At 37.0% G+C, this 17,465-nt stretch overlaps 1 protein-coding gene across 1 annotated transcript; it reads right to left on the bottom strand.

The window, feature by feature from the left end:
* Positions 1-925: 925 nt before the first annotated feature.
* On the bottom strand, positions 926-5,851 carry LOC126604887 (shikimate kinase, chloroplastic). Its single transcript, XM_050272213.1, has 11 exons — positions 5,655-5,851; positions 5,236-5,495; positions 3,536-3,591; positions 3,265-3,319; positions 3,114-3,186; positions 2,817-2,904; positions 2,300-2,382; positions 2,078-2,207; positions 1,882-1,960; positions 1,713-1,777; positions 926-1,294 (listed from the first exon to the last, which is right to left on the bottom strand). The coding sequence occupies exons 2-11, from the start codon at positions 5,462-5,464 to the stop codon at positions 1,232-1,234; spliced, it is 921 nt and encodes a 306-aa protein (XP_050128170.1). The 5' UTR covers positions 5,465-5,495; positions 5,655-5,851; the 3' UTR covers positions 926-1,231.
* Between the last annotated feature and the right edge of the window lie 11,614 nt (positions 5,852-17,465).

The following is a 17,465-nucleotide window of genomic DNA, read 5'->3' as shown; positions in this document are numbered from 1 at the left end:
CGGGATTTCCTGCGATGAACGAGACAATAACACATGTACAAAATAATATTTGTATTAATGATTTAGGGGTTACAATCTCTTCTACAAATTTAGCCTCTGATTCTATCTTTGTAATGGGTAGATTTGTTGATGTTGTTGATCCAAAGGGTCGTCGGGGCTTGATCTTTAGGATGAACAGATAATGAATGATGGACACTTTCTTCAAGGGCCGTCGGGGCTTGATCTTGAATTAGTGGAAGTTTCTTCAAGGGCCGTTGGGGCTTGGTCTTGAATGAGGATTTTGACGAAGAACGAAGAGGGTTTTCTTGATTCTTCGGGATTTGCTTGAGAGCTTTAGAGTTTTGAAGTTTCAAGGCTTTGGTGTGGTGTGAATTCTCTTCCAATTTGGGAGTAGAGAAAGTGTATGTCCATTTCCTCTTTATTGCTTGATGGAGAAGCCTATTTATAGGCTTTGAGAATGAATCACCACCATCCATTTGTTTGGTGAAGTAAGTGGATTTTGTAGGTGGGATGAGTGTGTGTTGTAGGTGAAATAAATGGGGGTTGTAATTTTAATACAATTGTCAATACTTATTTCACCGAAATTTCAATGTCTACAGTAATGTTAAATGTTGTTTCTATACAAAGGTCTTTGTTAGAGCATTATTCCTTCTTAATGACCCAACTGTAGCATATACCGAAAATATATATATTTTACAAGTAGAAAAAAAATTAATTTGTTAGAAATATCAACGGCAAACCCTATTCCGAACTCTAGTTTTAGTTCCTGAAAGTTTCTTGTTAGGAGGGAGATTGGTGGGGGATAAACCCAATCAAAATGCATAAGAACGATTGTTTTCTGCCACTGCGAAAAGTAAAAATGAACCAACCGCAACTTAGGGAACATTCACAACATCCATTTCAAAATTCAGTCAACAATCAAGGGTTTCATCTGCAAAAAAATTTGGCTACGACTTCATTGCTCAAGGAGAAAATTTGTTCCCATAATTTACTAGAACAGCGTACAGAAATTAACGTTATACAGCTACAACATATACATACAGCAACAGCGTACTTAACATTACATTCAAAATCTTACAATACTTGTTTGCTGCTAACTTTTGCATGACAAATCCCCATTAACACAATAAACACAAGACCACACCATCTTTCGTTACTAGAGAAACTTAACATGTTTGCAAAGGAAAATAATAAATATACCACAAGAATGCAACACGGAAGTTCTGCCGTCTTAGAACGTAATATGTGCATGCCTGTGTTCTTCCTTCAGATAGCTTTCAATTTGTTCAAGCGCCTGGCAAAGGGTACAGTAAAACTAAGCGATAAGAATAGGTTATAGATAACTTCATGCAAAACAGCACATAATTTGTAACCGAGTAATGATAATGCTGCAACATTTAAGGCCTATTTCGCAATGCTTACTGAAGGGCAAAAAGCACTTCAGGAAAACTAAACTGTTTCTAGCTAACTCTTTGGAGAAAACATTAAACCTCCCTCTGGGTTATAAAGCCACTTTCAAAGCTTCTTTACCCAAGCACTTGGACTTTTATTGAAAAATTTGACACGCTTTTAGCAAAAGCACTTAGGGGTAGAAGTGATTATTACAAAAGCAGTCCCCAACAGGCGTGGCCCCTTTTTTGTTTTAAAAAGGATGATTAGTTAATGTTATTTTTATATCGGAATGCAGATCGAGAGAGAGAAAGAGAGGAAACCTCAATCACAATGGCAGTAGGTGTGAGATTGGATACATCTCTATAACCCAATTTGGCTGCAATATCTGCACAACAAATAATGTAAGGTATCAATATCTTACAAGTGAAACTCTTTCGTTTATTAATTTTACTATGTCAAGACAAGAATTAAAGCCAAAAGGCTGCATACTTTCCAAGGAAACCCTAGCATTGGCATTGGCATATGAATCACCTCTCTCTTCAAAAAGACTAGTCAGACGCATATAAGTCTGCATGGAAGGCAAAGTGTCAACATACCAATGAGTTGGTTCCTTTTCGTTTGATAGACCAATCATAAAATTAAGGATTATTTTAGTGACAATTTCAGCTATAAATAAATGGCTTACTTTTCTGTATGCATCCCCTGACCCGTGATGCAAAAGGGGCCGAGAACCAGTTCCCACAGCTGCAATTCTCTGAGCCAAGGCTTCCAAGGGAACATCTAACCACACACTAATCCCCTTCTTCATACACTTCCTGATGCACCAATATGCGCATAGTAAGTTATTAACAAAGTTAACATAATATTCAGATAATTCAAAAACATAGAAAATTGTGTTACCACTAACCAGTTGACAGGGCGTACAACTGCACCTCCACCCGTAGAAACAACTAAACGATGCATCAAAGACAGTTTACGTAGCGCCTCAGTCTAAAAGAAATAAGTATAATTATATACCATAATTGCAGTAATGGAAGAGAGAAGAGTGCCAAAAAAAAATAATCAATCTACAGTGCATAACTACATTAATAGGCTGCATAGTGGAACTTTTGTGTTTCTTTACCGTCAACTATATTGAATGTCTTCGGAAAAAAAAAAAAAAAAAACTATATTGAATGGACAACTACTAAGAATGTTTCACTTTCAGACATGTATGTACGTATGTATGTATGTATGACACCAATTTTAGAAATTACAAGCTGATTACCTTAATGTTGTTTCACAATAATACAGAAAACAAAAAAATAGGTAGTTTTGAGTTCTGACTGCTAATCAGACATATTTCTCTTAGTATATCATGAAACACTAGGTAACAGTCTCCAACCATGAAATCTGCAGAAAATGAATCAACAGGAATATTTTACCTCCTTATCTCTGAAAAATCCCTCTCCATAGAGTTTGAAAATCTCAGCTACGGAAGTTCCACCAACATCATGCTCCACCAATGAATCACTAGAGCATCCACAAGAATGTACCAAAATACAGAATTCTGTTTAGTAAGAAGTAACCTAAATACGCCATTAAGGCTTCAGATAGACTTGGAAAAATGAGATAATTGACAAAAAAGAACTCTTTGTCCTTCCTCTCATCCTTTATGCAATCCCAACAGAGTATGCATTTTGTCTATAAAGACCAAACTCGAAAGTAGGCAGATTACATACCTATCAATGAATGAATAACTAAGTGCTTGTGCCATGATCTTGCCAACGGTTGTTTTCCCAGATCCCATCATACCTGCAACTCAGAATTAGTTTATTAAGTGCACAGTAATTAAATCCTAGACTATATATAAAGGCTTATAGAGAGACCTACCAACAAGATATATACAACGTCCATTCAAATATGGCTCGATTGCTAGTGCCTTATTCTGCAATTTTATTAAATCTAGTTAGACATATGCATGTGTGTGCCACACACCTAAACAAATAAATAAGTAAAATATATGGTTTTGATTTATCTTTGGACCAGAGTTCACATTCTCATTTGACAGAAGACAGATTCTGTTATTTATTAAGACGGAAAGGGGTTTGATTTACAGAATTTCACGGCCCAAACAAACTAGAAAAAGGTGTATGACACGTACCTTCAAAACCAGCGATTCATCGAGAGTATGAAAATTTCCAGATTCCACTGTCGAAGCTACACAAGTGAGATTTTAAATGAGAATTCAATACTCAGAAAGAAAATAGATTGCGTAAAGATATTTCCAGATGACAAGTAAGATTTTCTGTTATTGTGAAACCTCATTAAAACAGATTGTCAAGCCTTGAGGGCATCACACTCCAGGATTTCAAAAGAGAACCAATTCTGTTCCGCTATATGAAATTATAAACAATAAATTCAGTGATAACAAATTATTTCCATTCTCGTTTTCAAGTTGATTTGGAAATTAAGTTGGGTTAAAAATGAATGTGCGTCACAGTCATAAAGCTTGTCATCGCTGAGGCTAAATTACTATTATTGAGATTTTTCTTAAGTAAATGGTCCCCGTGGTCATAAGGTATTCGGATGATAGCCTGTGGTAAAAAAATTCGGATTTAAACCCATGTGATCACAGTCTATTAGGATTTAAGCCCCTGTGGTCTAAGTCTATTAGGATTTATGCCCTTCTGTTAAATAATGCTGACGTGGCTGCCACATATATGCCACGTGGCTGCCAAATGTCTGCCACGTGGCAAAATAATAATTTTTATTTAAAAAAAAAAAAAAAAAACCCAGATCTGCAAGAAGAAGAAGGAAGAGGGAGAGGGAGGAGGGTCGCGCGGGGAGAGGGCTCCGGCGAGGGGGGGAGCTGGTCTCCGGCGGGAAGAAGAAGAAGAAGAAGGAAGAGGGAGAGGGAGGAGGGTCGCGCGGGGAGACCGGCAAGGGGGGGAGCTGGTCTCCGGCGGGAAAAAGAAGAAGAAGGAAGAAGGAGAGGGAGGAGGGTCGCGCGGGGAGAGGGCTCCGGCGGGGGGGAGCTGGTCTCCGGCGGGAAGAAGAAGAAGAAGAAGGAGAAGAAGTCCGGCCGGGGGGGGGAACGGGCGGAGGGCGGAGGGAGCTTGTTCTTCTTCTGCAGATCTGGTTTTTTTTTTTTTTTTTTTTTTTGTAAAAATTCAGGTTTTTTAAAAAAAAAGTTTAAAAATTATTATTTTTGTCACGTGGCAGACATTTAGCAGTCACGTTATTTAACAGAAGGGTATAAATCCTAACAGACTTAGACCACAGAGGTTTAAATCCGAATTTTTTTACCACAAGAGCTATCATCCGAATAGCTTATGACCATTCATCCGATTAGGCCTTTTCTTAAAGTAAATGGTGCACACCTAACATCAGTTAGGTAGACGACGACGATTATGATAACCACGTTTCAACTCTGGCAACTTACTCAGGACTCAATGCAACAAAACTAGTTTCAAATCTGATTACTTTTCCTTCATCAAAAAGCAGCGGTGGCTTTTTATAAATTTTTGTCAGCGTCAGAAATTGAACCTAGATAACATGCAATTTAGATTGTCTCCCTTTTATTGGAAAACTATCTTAAGAGGGGGCTTTTATAAATTTTGCACGGCCCACGAAATCTGGGCCATGCTAAACAGTAATTCTTTCTTCGATACATTCATTACATTTTTTGTCTTTAATCCTTCATCTTATGCAATTTCAACACCAAGGTTGAGATTAATTAACTTTGGTAATAAAAAAGGAGATGGGGAATTTGATTCAATCACCAAATAAACATCACAAATCAAGATTAAACATTACCAAAGTTCAATAAACATATTGAATTGAATTGGCTGAACAAGTTACCTGGAAAGTTATTGTAAGAGCATGAAACCTCCAAGGCGACATGTCGTTGTCGATTGGAGACTTTTGAGGTTGGTAGGTGAGGCAGCAGCACCTGGGTCATGTTTCGGTCCTTCAATCTCGGAGAGAAGGAGGCCGCCGAGCGCGTCCGCAGCCTCCTCGCAACCTTGTCGGAATCCACCCATGTTGAAATTTGCAATCTCGGCGCAACCGTAGCCGCCTCCATACTCATGCTCCCTCAAACAAGACAAGCAGCTCAACAGCTGTGATTCCACCGCCACCGCAATCAGATTAAAACTATTCAATCAATCTCGAAAATAATGTGGTACAAATCTAAAAGAAAAGCGGCGGCGCAACAAACAAACATTTGACATCAACAATTTGGATTGGAGGAATATTGGAATGACGAGCGGGGCACGTACCTATACGTATTACCAGAAGCAAGATCGACGACTGAGAGATTTGAGACTTTTTTTCAGGCTATGGTGTTTCTCTCTCTTTTCTCTCTCCTCTCTCTCTCCTCTCTCTCTCTCTCCACGCCTCTCTGCAAACACAACGTTTTTTTAAAGCGATGTGCCACAGAGCGTATTCTATTTTGTAGTGTACCAGAATTCGGTAGTGATGGTAAAGCAAATTTTTTTTGTTATTTTATTTTATTTTTAAAGGAGGACAATTGGTTACAAATTACATTTATCTTTTTATTGAGCTCAGAGAAGTTATTGGGAATTTCACTCTACTCATACCTATATTTCAGCAGCTTTATCAGCTCAGGGTTTCAAACTCGAAATCTCTCATATTTTTTTTTATTGAAAATTCGCAATCCGTACTATACTATTGGGTCACTTGATGTGATTGGTAATGCGACGGACTACATAATTTGCCAATAGGGTCCTTTTCGAAATCTTTTGGTGAGGATCTTAGAGATCGGTGAATTGTGTCCGTTCATTTTACATCGTGCGGTCAGTTTTTTTCAGGTACTGTTTGTGTTTAATTTTAAATAAAAATATTTAAAATGATTTCTGACATCACGATGTACGATGAACGAATACGATTTAAGAATCTTCATAATGCTCAGAAAGAGAATCCGGATTCCATAACTTGTACTTGTTATATATTAAAGGGAGCTTTAACGAAAAGCTCTCAGTACTGCTCACTTTAACGAAAAATCATATTTTTACACTAAAAAGTCAATTATGGTACTATTCACTTTACTATTTATTTTGTTTTTATAATTAAATCTCAAAGTTTTCAAACCATTTACATTAATTTTCTTATATTAAAATGAATGGTCAACGTGGCAGTGGAATACGGATAAGAATGCCAAGAGGCTGTGACTGTTCCACATGCTACCAACCACGTTGGTATAAAAATGGTGGCGAAGGGGTTTGGTAGCATTAGCATCAACTCACTTGCGGGTCACCGGTCTGCTCTGTTGTTGGTGGGTGGACGTGGACCCTGTAATTTCCATATTTTCAAGTCATTTTTTTTATACCAGCGTTTAATAGTGATATGTTCCCTCATAATCCTACCCGCCGGATACAAAAACAAAGAAAACATTACCGTAGTCGACCCCTAATTTTTTTAAGTAGGCAGCAAAAGCTTTGAATTTGAAAAGTAAAAACTATTCGCCTAATTAGAGCATCTGTCACGTAAATTATAAACTTAATATGACGAAAATAAGCTTTGACGCTGTTAGCTGACCATTATCTCAACCCTAATTTGGTTCACATGCTGACATCATGTCTTAATTTGTAGGACGTGGTCGCCGGCCTCCTTCATACTCTCCCAGTAGGCCACCCGAGCAAATAGGGAAAGACTTTATTGACTTCTTCTTCTTTTTTTTATTTTTTTATTTTTTTATTTTTTTACTTTTAAATTCCAATAAGATTTCATTCTCGAACCAAAATCAATTTAAAGACTGCTCCACCAGTTGATCATTACTCGAAGTTCCTAAATATTAATGTCAGCATGATTCCACTTTGTACATGTGCAACATTGTAAGCTTATGTCATTATCTTGCCATTTTATGTAATTATGCACGTAGGACTTTTGTCCCGCCCAATGTTTAGTTTACTCAACTCTAGCAAAAGCATGCAACACCACCACAAAATGAAGTGTCATTAGCAAGGGTCAATTGCTATTGAAAAAGGTATTATGCCACCATAAATACTTATTTTTATGGGAAAAAAGTCCTCGTTGGGTGTCGCAAATTGTCCCGTTCAAAATTTTTATTTTTCCAACTAGTCGTCAAGAATACTTTATTATCGACGCACAAGACTTGTCGTTAGTAGTTAGCTTTTCGTCGGAAATAAATTTTCAAAATAACAAACTTATTTTATTTTTGACATGGAAATGTGGTAGTAAATAATTATATAGTTGTCGAAATTACTTTCCAAAAGACGACATGTTTTTTGCGATGATGTTGTTCCGACCAAATAATTGTGTCTGAAATTTTTTTTCCAACAAAATAACTTTTATTTGTGAGTACACAATCGTTGCAATTACAATTTTCAACCCTTAACTACTACTATAGTGTGTCACAAATATTATTTTCATCAGAAAAAAAATAATAATAGACATTTCCAATGGAAATTGAGGCAAGAAATATATGCTTTTTGGTAAAAATTCCACTGAGCATTGTTTAAAGAATATTTTGTATTATCATTAATAAAAACAAATGTATATAAGATCAATGTGGTAAAGCCAATACATTTATTACAAACCTAAGATATGTGTTTGAACATATTAACACTAGTCTTAAACTTCGAAAATGCAAACTTGAATTCTTTTGAAGACGTGCAGGTAAAAGCATATTCCCTTTTGTACATACAGTGTATGTAGCTCCTTCATCACTCCTTCATATAACTTTTTCATCACTCATTCATATAACTCCTTCATGTATCTCACTACTTCATGCAGCTCGCTACAGTTTACGTAGCTCCTTGATCACTCCTCATATCTCACTACACCAAAACCACACAACCACAAGTTTAATTAGGATACCAATATCAGAACAATTCAAAGAATATATATGTGTGTATCTGTGAAAACAAATGTCAAATTAAAGATGATAGGTTGCTTGCCAGGCCTGTCCTTGTCTCATATCCTTGTCTATGGAAAGCATCAATTTTAGATCACAATTTCATGGCAGCCATTTTTCCTCCCAGTGAAAGTGGTACAGAAAAACTCCCCAACAGAGCTAAAGCCAATCAGGTCTGCAAAAATAAATCCTTTAAGGCAAATGCACAAGTAACTGCCCAAATCAACAAGTTATAAAATTTAAAGGAGACAGTAGTAGAGGGACTATTAACAATGAGTAATTCTGTGACAATGAGAACACTTATAATAAACAAATGCAAAGGCATGTTAAAAAATATGCATACTATAAATGAAAAAAAGTTATGAGGTACCTCAAGCTCCTTGTCATTTATTATTCCACAAGTAAAACCTGAAAACCAGTAAAGAGAAGGAGAACTTTAAAAATAACAGATATGAAATAAAGATTAACACCATCACTGAATAATCATGAAACTATTACCAGTCTACCGCCGGACACATTGCAGATATTTGAATATAAGTCACAAAGGCTTGGATTCTCTGCTCACTCATCCTTATCCTTGACCCTTTCCTTAGGCACCTTCACTACGAAAAAATCAAAACACCGAAAGTGAGAACCAATAGCAGAAATGTGCTAATTATAGTCTAAGCCACACAGAGGAGAGATTTTTCGGTGTGATCGGTACACGAGATGGTATACCACGTGTTACTACACAAATGGTAAGATATGTGTACTAAAAAGTTAATAACTTAAAAAATAAAATTTCTCACCACTCCTATTAAAACACGTGATGTACCACTTGTGTTCCCGTCACAACTAAAAATTTCTCCGCACACAGAGTTCGCCGTCGCCACTTTTAACACAAAATCTTATCGAAGATGTATGTAAACAAAAAAAACACCACTTTCAGCTACAAACCTAAAATTGTAAACACATAAACGGCTTTCCTGCAGAAGTTTAGCTGAAACTAAGAGGCTGGCCAAACATAAACAAAAAATTCCAATCTTTCAACTGAATAATCGAAATAACAGAGGTATACCTGGTTGGTTTTTCTCCTCCCACCCCTGATTTCCTCCCCAATTCTACAGCATCGCCAACTCCCCATTTCCCTGTAACCTTACCACCAAATTTCATGCCAATTTCCTAAAAATCGGATTTTTCCACCATAATTGAGCCATTCGATGAGAAGCCTCTCAATTCTGCGCTTAAGGTGATGAAATTCAATCGAATTCTTTAAAAAAATTGCTAATCACCCAAATTATAAGTCCAATCTAAAAGAAAAATTGCACCTGCAGCATGAGAAAGAAGAGATTTTTACCTTTTTGGTCCTAATGCAGAGCAATCCAGACGTGGACTTCATCCATGGATTGCCAGAACACAAAAGCCCCCAAAGTCATAGAGAAGTAGGTTGCCACGTCCTTAACCATCCTCTTAGCCTTCTCATTTTCTGCTTCTAAATCTCAAATTTAGGCGAGACTCGAAATATATATGTCAGACCTTATAAGATATAAACTGAAAAACAACATGTGTGAGGATTTCATGGTTTCTATCATCATCACGTATGCCTACTACAGGATGGAGGATGGATGCTAGGGTTTTGTTTCTGAAAAGGAAATACAGAGAAGTTGCGAGAAAAAGATAATCGGCGCTCTCTTTGGAAATAGAGAGTTAAGTTTTTGAGCACCATTCCAAAATTTTGAAAATAGAGAGCTAAAAATAAAGGCGCCATGCCAAAATTTTGGCAGCTCTCCAAAACACACGGTAAGGATTTAATCTCACATAAGTGAGATTAAAACCTACGGTTATTATTGTAGTAAAGTTTTTAAATTAATGTCGAAGTGTAAAAAATATAAGAACAATATACAAACGCTCATGATGACAATCTTTACAATTTTTGTGAAGAGGTCAACTCCGAAATTCGCCACTATCAACTCATAAACCGTAGATTAAATTTTAGCCGTTGATTATCGTTTACGTTTACGTTTACGCTCCATTGTTCTCACATAATTTCGTTTCTCAAATTTTCTGTTTAGAAAACATAATCTTCTAGTGAATTCAAAAGCATGAATGGTTTGGATCATTGATATCACGTTCAGATTTTTACGGTTAGTAAAATTATTACTTTGAGTTTATAAAGTCTATAGAAACTATATAACATCGACTTATATTTCAGTTAACCGTAAACATCGGAACATGATATCAACGATCTAAACCGTTCATTTGTTTGCATCCGCTAAAAAGATCATGTTTTCAAAAAACAAAATCCAATGAGAAAAATAAAGCGTAAATGACAATCAACAGTTAAATACAAATCTAGGATTTATGGATTCTGGTGTCAGATTTCGAATTTGACCCCTTCACGAAAGTTGTAAAGCTTGTTATTACGAGTGATTGTATATATATTTTTTTTACATTTTTCACACTTCTGCATTAATTATTATGAGCGTTTGCATTATTTTTTTTTTTCACATTTTTCACACTTGTAAATTAATTATTATGAATTTTTTCATGTGCTTTGGTATCTTAAAATTGCTTTGGAATTTTTTTAATCTCACGTATGTGATATTAAGAATAAAATATTTACGAGTAAGAGAGTAAAAAACTTTGCTAGATTAACTCTAAAATTGTCAGCCTACCAATCTTTTTGATGTACACAAGTTGATTTGAACATCCCATGTAAAATTTATCCCACGTCTTATAATAGAATTAAAAAATAAGTAAAGTGTAAATAGATAATCGTTTTTTACGGCATGTAGTTCCTCTCGCAAATACACAATCAATTCCGACAACAACTAATATTCTGACAACAAGTAATAACCTTCGAAAATAAAGAACTTACTATTGACAACCACTTGTTTCCCTTAGAAATAAACAATTATTTGCGACAATTTAAACACACCCTTGAAAAAAATACAACTATTACCGATGAATACAAGTTTCATTGTAAATAAATGTGGCGCCAAAAATTCCCTCCAAAAAATAGCTATTTCTGGGAGCAATAGAACCCTTTTCCAAGGGCATTTTGAGTGTAGAAAATATAACGCCTCTTGTCAAACTACTTTCGACGAAGCATAATTTTTGGTCAGAAATAATGATTTTTTCAAGGGTGTTCGTAGGTTCTTGGAAAAAGTTGGTCGCAAATGACCATATTTTTTTAGCACACATTGCTAATTAGTTTGGTTTCATTACCACATTCATATTCATTGTTTGTTTTCTGTAATTAATTATTGTCACATCCCGGTCCGGGTTCCCACCACATCCTGGGCTCAACTCCGTCGTAGCATGATATTGTCCGCTTTGGGCCTCGACCATGCTCTCACAGTTTTGTTTCTAAAAACTCACACGAGAACTTTCTAATGGGTCACCCATCATGGGATTGCTCTCTCGTCAACTCGCTTAACTTCAGAGTTCTGATGGAACCCAAAACCAGTGAGCTCCCAAAAAGTCTCGTGCTAAGTAGAGATGAGAATATACATATACGACTTACAGGATCCTCACCCCTGGGCAATGTGGGATCTTACAATTACTGTAGTTTAGCTATTTCGTTTCTTTACTACTCATCTTCACCACCAGGTTACGCTCGAAACATATAAAATAGCATATACATTGCTTGGCAAGGACATATCAACTTCTTTCTTTTGTCAAAAAGAACGAATCATATATTATGTAAACAAAAAGTTGTTGACATGATATTTATATATCACTTACCACACATCAGACAGAAATTAATTAAAAGGTGATTTTCTAGCATTATTGATTTGTTGTGTGTTTTGTTTTTGACTTATTTAAGTAGTGTGCTACTCGTCAGCAGAAACTTCAGTCCGTCACGATTTGTATACCAAAAGCAAAACCAAAACAAAGCTCGTGTGTTTGGAATATGAAAAATGTAAAGCATGTGAACCAGCCAGTCAGCCAGCCACGTGATAGGGAGAATTTGATTGAAAAAAGAAGGGAATTTTAACGAAAAGTTTTCGGTATCGTTTATTTTAACGAAAAATCATATTTTTACACTAAAAAGTCAATCATATTACTATTCGCTTTACTATTTATTTTATCCTTATCGTTAAAACTCAATTATTTTTTTTAAATTGTTTTCATTAATTTTCCTAAAAAAGAATGCAATAGAATGCCAAGTCCACGTGCATGGGCTGATGGGCATGTGGCTCTTCTACTTCCTAACCACAGCGGCTTGCGCCAACAGCACCACCATCCCCCACGTCACGTGTTTGTTTCTCCTACACTCCTATTCATATACCAATTTGTTATTTATTTTATTTTTTTGTTCTGATGGTTAACAAAGAGTAAATTGTAACAATAGTTCCTTAACTTTAATTAAATTGGAGCATAGGTTCTTTAACTAAAAATTTATTACTATTGGTCCCTCAACTTCATCAAAACGTTTAGCTATGATCTTTTTCGTAATCTCCATCAGAATTCTGTCAAAATGAATTATATTGGGAGAACCATTGCTACAATTGGGTTAAAGTTGAGGAACCATTGCTCCAATTGGGTTAAGTGATCATTTATCCAGCTGAATTAAAGTTGAAGGACCATTGCTACAATTTTTCTTATTTGATTTTTCATATTTGCCCCTTGATTTAGCCTCACGTGCATGGCATGTGAATCATTTTGACGGAAATTTGAACGGAGTTGACGAAAAGGATCACAGTTGCACGTTTTAATGAGTTGAGGGACTAATGATAATGAATTTTTAATTGAGGGACTATTGTTCTAATTAGGTTAAAGTTAAGAGACAATTATTATAATTTACGCAATTAACAAAATCATGAAATAGACGCACAAGAAGCAAATTTTTTGTACCAAAACAACACAAATTTTTTAGTGTGATACTTTGTCCAACAATTGGTGGGATAGAATCATTTGCACCGTCATGCGGCATGGCTGTTGACAAATGGGAACAACTTTAGAGCGAGTATGTGGTCATATGCCGAAAACGTTGATAATGTCTATAGCAGCGCACACAACGGCAATGCCGAGTTTTACTCAGACATATTGCGGAACACCTTATATGCACGAATTTGTTACTACCCGGGCAGCCAAAGAAACATCGGAGGCTCTCCCAACAGCTTTTTCAGCTGCCACGGGTGAATTGATTTATGCAAGTTTTTCTCTTACTACTAATCTTAACTTGGCTCTTTCATTTTTGCATTAGTAGTTTGCATGTTTCACGTATTTCGTATGTTTCACATATCTCACGTGCATATGTTTGTTTCATTTCATACGTTGGGTGTGGATGCATCATGCATACCAAAACATGTGGCTTCTACTTTCTTTAATTTCAAGTTCCAATAAGATTTCATTCTCGAACAAACACCGGTTTGGGGACTGCTCCACCGGTCAATCATTTTCCTAAGTACTTAACACAAATATCAGTGATGAGTCGATATTATACTATATATTTTATCCTAATTTTAGTATTAATTTATTGATTATTTTGTGAGAATTTTGATACTTTGAATTATAATTCCAATGTAAGACATTTGACTTCATCTTGAGCAAAAAGTAACCAAATGGACAAATTTTGGAATGATTCCAATTTGAGGATGTTCGTAAGCCTGTGAACTTGTTCATATCAAAGTTTCAGATTTTTATACCAAGCAGTTTATTTTTTGCGATGAAATAAAGAAGCAGCATGCAGTGCTGCCAAAGTTACGTTTTGTGCTTATTTGGGCTTTTTTGGCATCCATTATTATATCTTTTGGGTTCGAGGTCTTCTACAATTATGTTCGGAGCATCTCAAGCTTTAATTCAAGTCATTTTGGGCCTATTTTGGAGCCTTAAAAATCCAGAAACGTGGGATTCTTTGTGGCTAGACAGATTTCCCAAAGTTAGAATAGGAATGTATTTCCTAGTTATCTTATTCTATTATGTTTCCTAATTTTATGTAATAGTATAAATAAGGCTTTTTAGCCATTAAAGTTTGAGGAGAAAAGGAAGAGGAAAGAACGCATTACTTTGGGAAGAACACAGAGAGAAGAACCCACAACTTTTGATGATTCAAGTTTATTTTCAATGTGTTTTCTATCCTTGTTATTTTGTTTTATGATTGTTTGTAACTAATCTCTTTTGCTAGGGCGAGGCTATTGAGGATGCAAATTTTCTCCTTCTCGATCTTGGACGATTTTGCACCTACAAAACAACTAGCACCTTAGGTTAAGGCCAAATGCCTCACGCGCCCACGATGAATGGGGGGGGGCTCTTTGGCCGAAGAAACTCCGATGCCAAAGTTAGAATTTTTAGAGAGAAATAGTGTTTAGAGTATTTGGGATTTTTTGCAAGAGGTTTGGACTGAATTTTTGGTGAGAATATGTGTCTATTTATAGAGTTAGGGTTTGCCCTATTTTGAATAATAGTAACCGGCCTTAGGCTTTTTGTGGGGGTTAATTTCATGTTTAATTTGCCAATTTATTGGCTAATTAAATATGAAAAGAATAAATGGGTGGTTATAAAAATGATTGACTATTTTAATAAGGAAAATGGGAAAGATGAGGATGTGAATAGTGGGGGCCGGTTTTGGGCTATTAATTGGGTGATTTTATTGACTATTAAGGATGATTTTAGGAGACATGGTAGGTATATATTATTTAGCTAATTGATTAGCTAAATAATGAAATAGAAAATACTAGGTTTTGGGAAATACCTTATAGAAAGGATTTGATAAAAGAGGTTTTTAATTGTTACCTTTTTTGGGCACTTTTGACTTGATTGAAAGATGATTGCCCACTGCTCGCACGTAGGAATCCTAGTATGCTTCGTGGGTATTTTTGTCCTCTTTTGTCCAATAGTCCACGTGTCGCCTAGCGAATATTTTTGGCTCCACAAATGCCCCCACACCTGTTGGGCTGCTTGCAGAAAAGTGCAACAGGTGTAGAGATTTTCTCGCTTTAGGTAACTCTGAATTGCTTCCTATGTTGTTGTTGATTCTCTCTTTTAATAGGAAATTAGATCCTTCTAGGAAAAGGAAATAAATCCCTCTCAAAGTTTATTTAAATCCACTTTAAGTGGATTATCAAATCAACTTTTAGAGAAAAATTTATTCTACCTTGCAAGAGAGAAAGAACTTAGAGGATATTTGTTCCCCCTCCTCTAGCAATTTTCTACATCTTGCCCGTGCAAAGTACCGTCCTTCGTTGCTTGCTTTGTCTTCTCGTTGTTTCTAGGTAAGAAAAAGAAAAAAATTATTTTTCTTGTCTTCTTGATTCTCTGGAATCTTTGGATCTTGACTCTTGGCTTGATGGGAATCGGAGACTTGTGATGGGCTGGTGAACCATGGCATGGCAATGCCGTGAAAAAATATACATATATATATATATATATATATATATATATATATATATATATATATATATATATATATATTTTCTGCTGGGCGCTGGGGCGCTGCTGGGTAGATGATTAGCCAAGCCGTGGGGCCTGGCACTTTGACTGGGTTCCTGCGGCTTTCAACATTTTTTTTTTTTTTTTTTGCTGAGAGCTGTTTCTTTTTTTTTTTTTTTTGAAAACAACTCTCTAACAAATCTTCCTTGTACTTTTGTAGAATTTTCAAGCATGTCTTCCTCGAGCCGCAAGAATGATGATGGTGTGCCCCCGTTGTATCGTCAAGGCGGGTCTTTGAGCAAGATTGGCTACTTCAAAGCTGCTCACCTCAAGATTAGCTCCGACAATTTGTTTAGAGATTTTCTTGAAACGTATTGGCATGCCATTCCGTCGGGAGTGCGTGTGAGGCGAGTTAAGGATGGTAGCAGCCGGGAACCATGCAGTGGAACTCGGAGAGCTATCAAGTTCCATCCTTACTATTTTGTGTTAGGGTTTACTTTCCCTATGCCGCGTTTCTTCCAAGAAGTGCTTTGCTCTATGAAATGTGCGCCTGCCCAATGTTCCCCGAATGCGGTCCGAGTGATGGTGGGGTTCCACAATTTGAACCAATTCTTTGACTTGGGACTAACCACCAACGAATTTTGGTATTTCTTTGACATAGGTCGTATTGATGGAGTTGGACAACTGCGAATTCGTCATAAGCTTTTTGATAATTCGAGCAAAGGAGATCATGATTGGGCCAAAGAGACTTTGGAGATAAGTGAAGAATGGGAATCTGATTCTTCTCCCGAGCTGCGTGTATCAACGGTCTTCATATCTGGTAAGCAGACTGCCTAGTCTTTTCGGCTGCTTTGCTTTAGTGCCAAATTATTCTTCAATTTTCTGATTGTCTTCCGTTTTTTTTTTTTTTTTGTAGATTCGGAATTTGGCCCAACTCCTAGGGTTTCTCCAGACATGAAAAAAGTACATGTCGCTCTGGGTATCCCTTCCGAGTATCGTGAGTGGCGTTGGCTGCTTAGTCCTATTCGTAAGGAAAAAGGTGGACTGCCCCCAGAAGAAGAAATAAAACGGATCAAGGCAGACGCGATGGCTCGTCCTATCACTGTGATGGAGCCTACTATCAACGAAGGTGGGAAAAAGAAACATTCCCCGCATGCTCAAGAGATGCCTGCTGAGAAGAAAAAGAAGACTGCTCGTGGGGATTCTCCGGCTGCTCCCAAGATTGTGATTGACCTGATTTCCTCTAAGGGCGAGAAAGAACGAACTGCTACATTTGTGCCGGTAACGCCTATTGCTTCGAAGGCTGCTAGCTCGATTGCTGAAAAAATTGCTCAGCGTAAAAGTTCTTCCGTGTCTTTGGTACCGAAGTTTGTGCCGAAGCATCCGTCCGGGACTAAACCTGGCTTACCCTTGAAGAGGCTTGCTACTATGAAGAGTGATAAGGTGCCCCTGTCTGCTAAAGTGGCGCCAAAAACTGCTTCCTCCGCTGCTGCAACCAACTCGTCTGCTGATAAGAATGAAGCTGCTCGCTAAGGCAGGCTTGAAGAATCCGCCAAGTCCGTTTCTGGGGAGGCTGCTAAGATTTGTGCGCTTTTGAAACCAGATCTTCTTGAAGACATGGATGTATGTGCCCAGTTTGTTGATGGCGTCAAAGAGATTGTTGGTCCGAGTCTTTTTGCAAAGCACACACCCGAGTATAGGAAGACTGCTCTGCTAGCCATGATGCAGAAAACAACAATTCTGGCAGCCGAGTCTATGTTCCTTGACCAAGAGGACACCAAGGCTGCTAAAGAGATGGCAAGAACTATGGCTGCCGAAGCTTATTCCTCGGCCGAAA

Source organism: Malus sylvestris, chromosome 15 (genome assembly GCF_916048215.2).
Source record: "Malus sylvestris chromosome 15, drMalSylv7.2, whole genome shotgun sequence".
NCBI classification, from domain to species: domain Eukaryota; kingdom Viridiplantae; phylum Streptophyta; class Magnoliopsida; order Rosales; family Rosaceae; genus Malus; species Malus sylvestris.
This window is presented reverse-complemented; position numbering and strand designations above follow the sequence as displayed.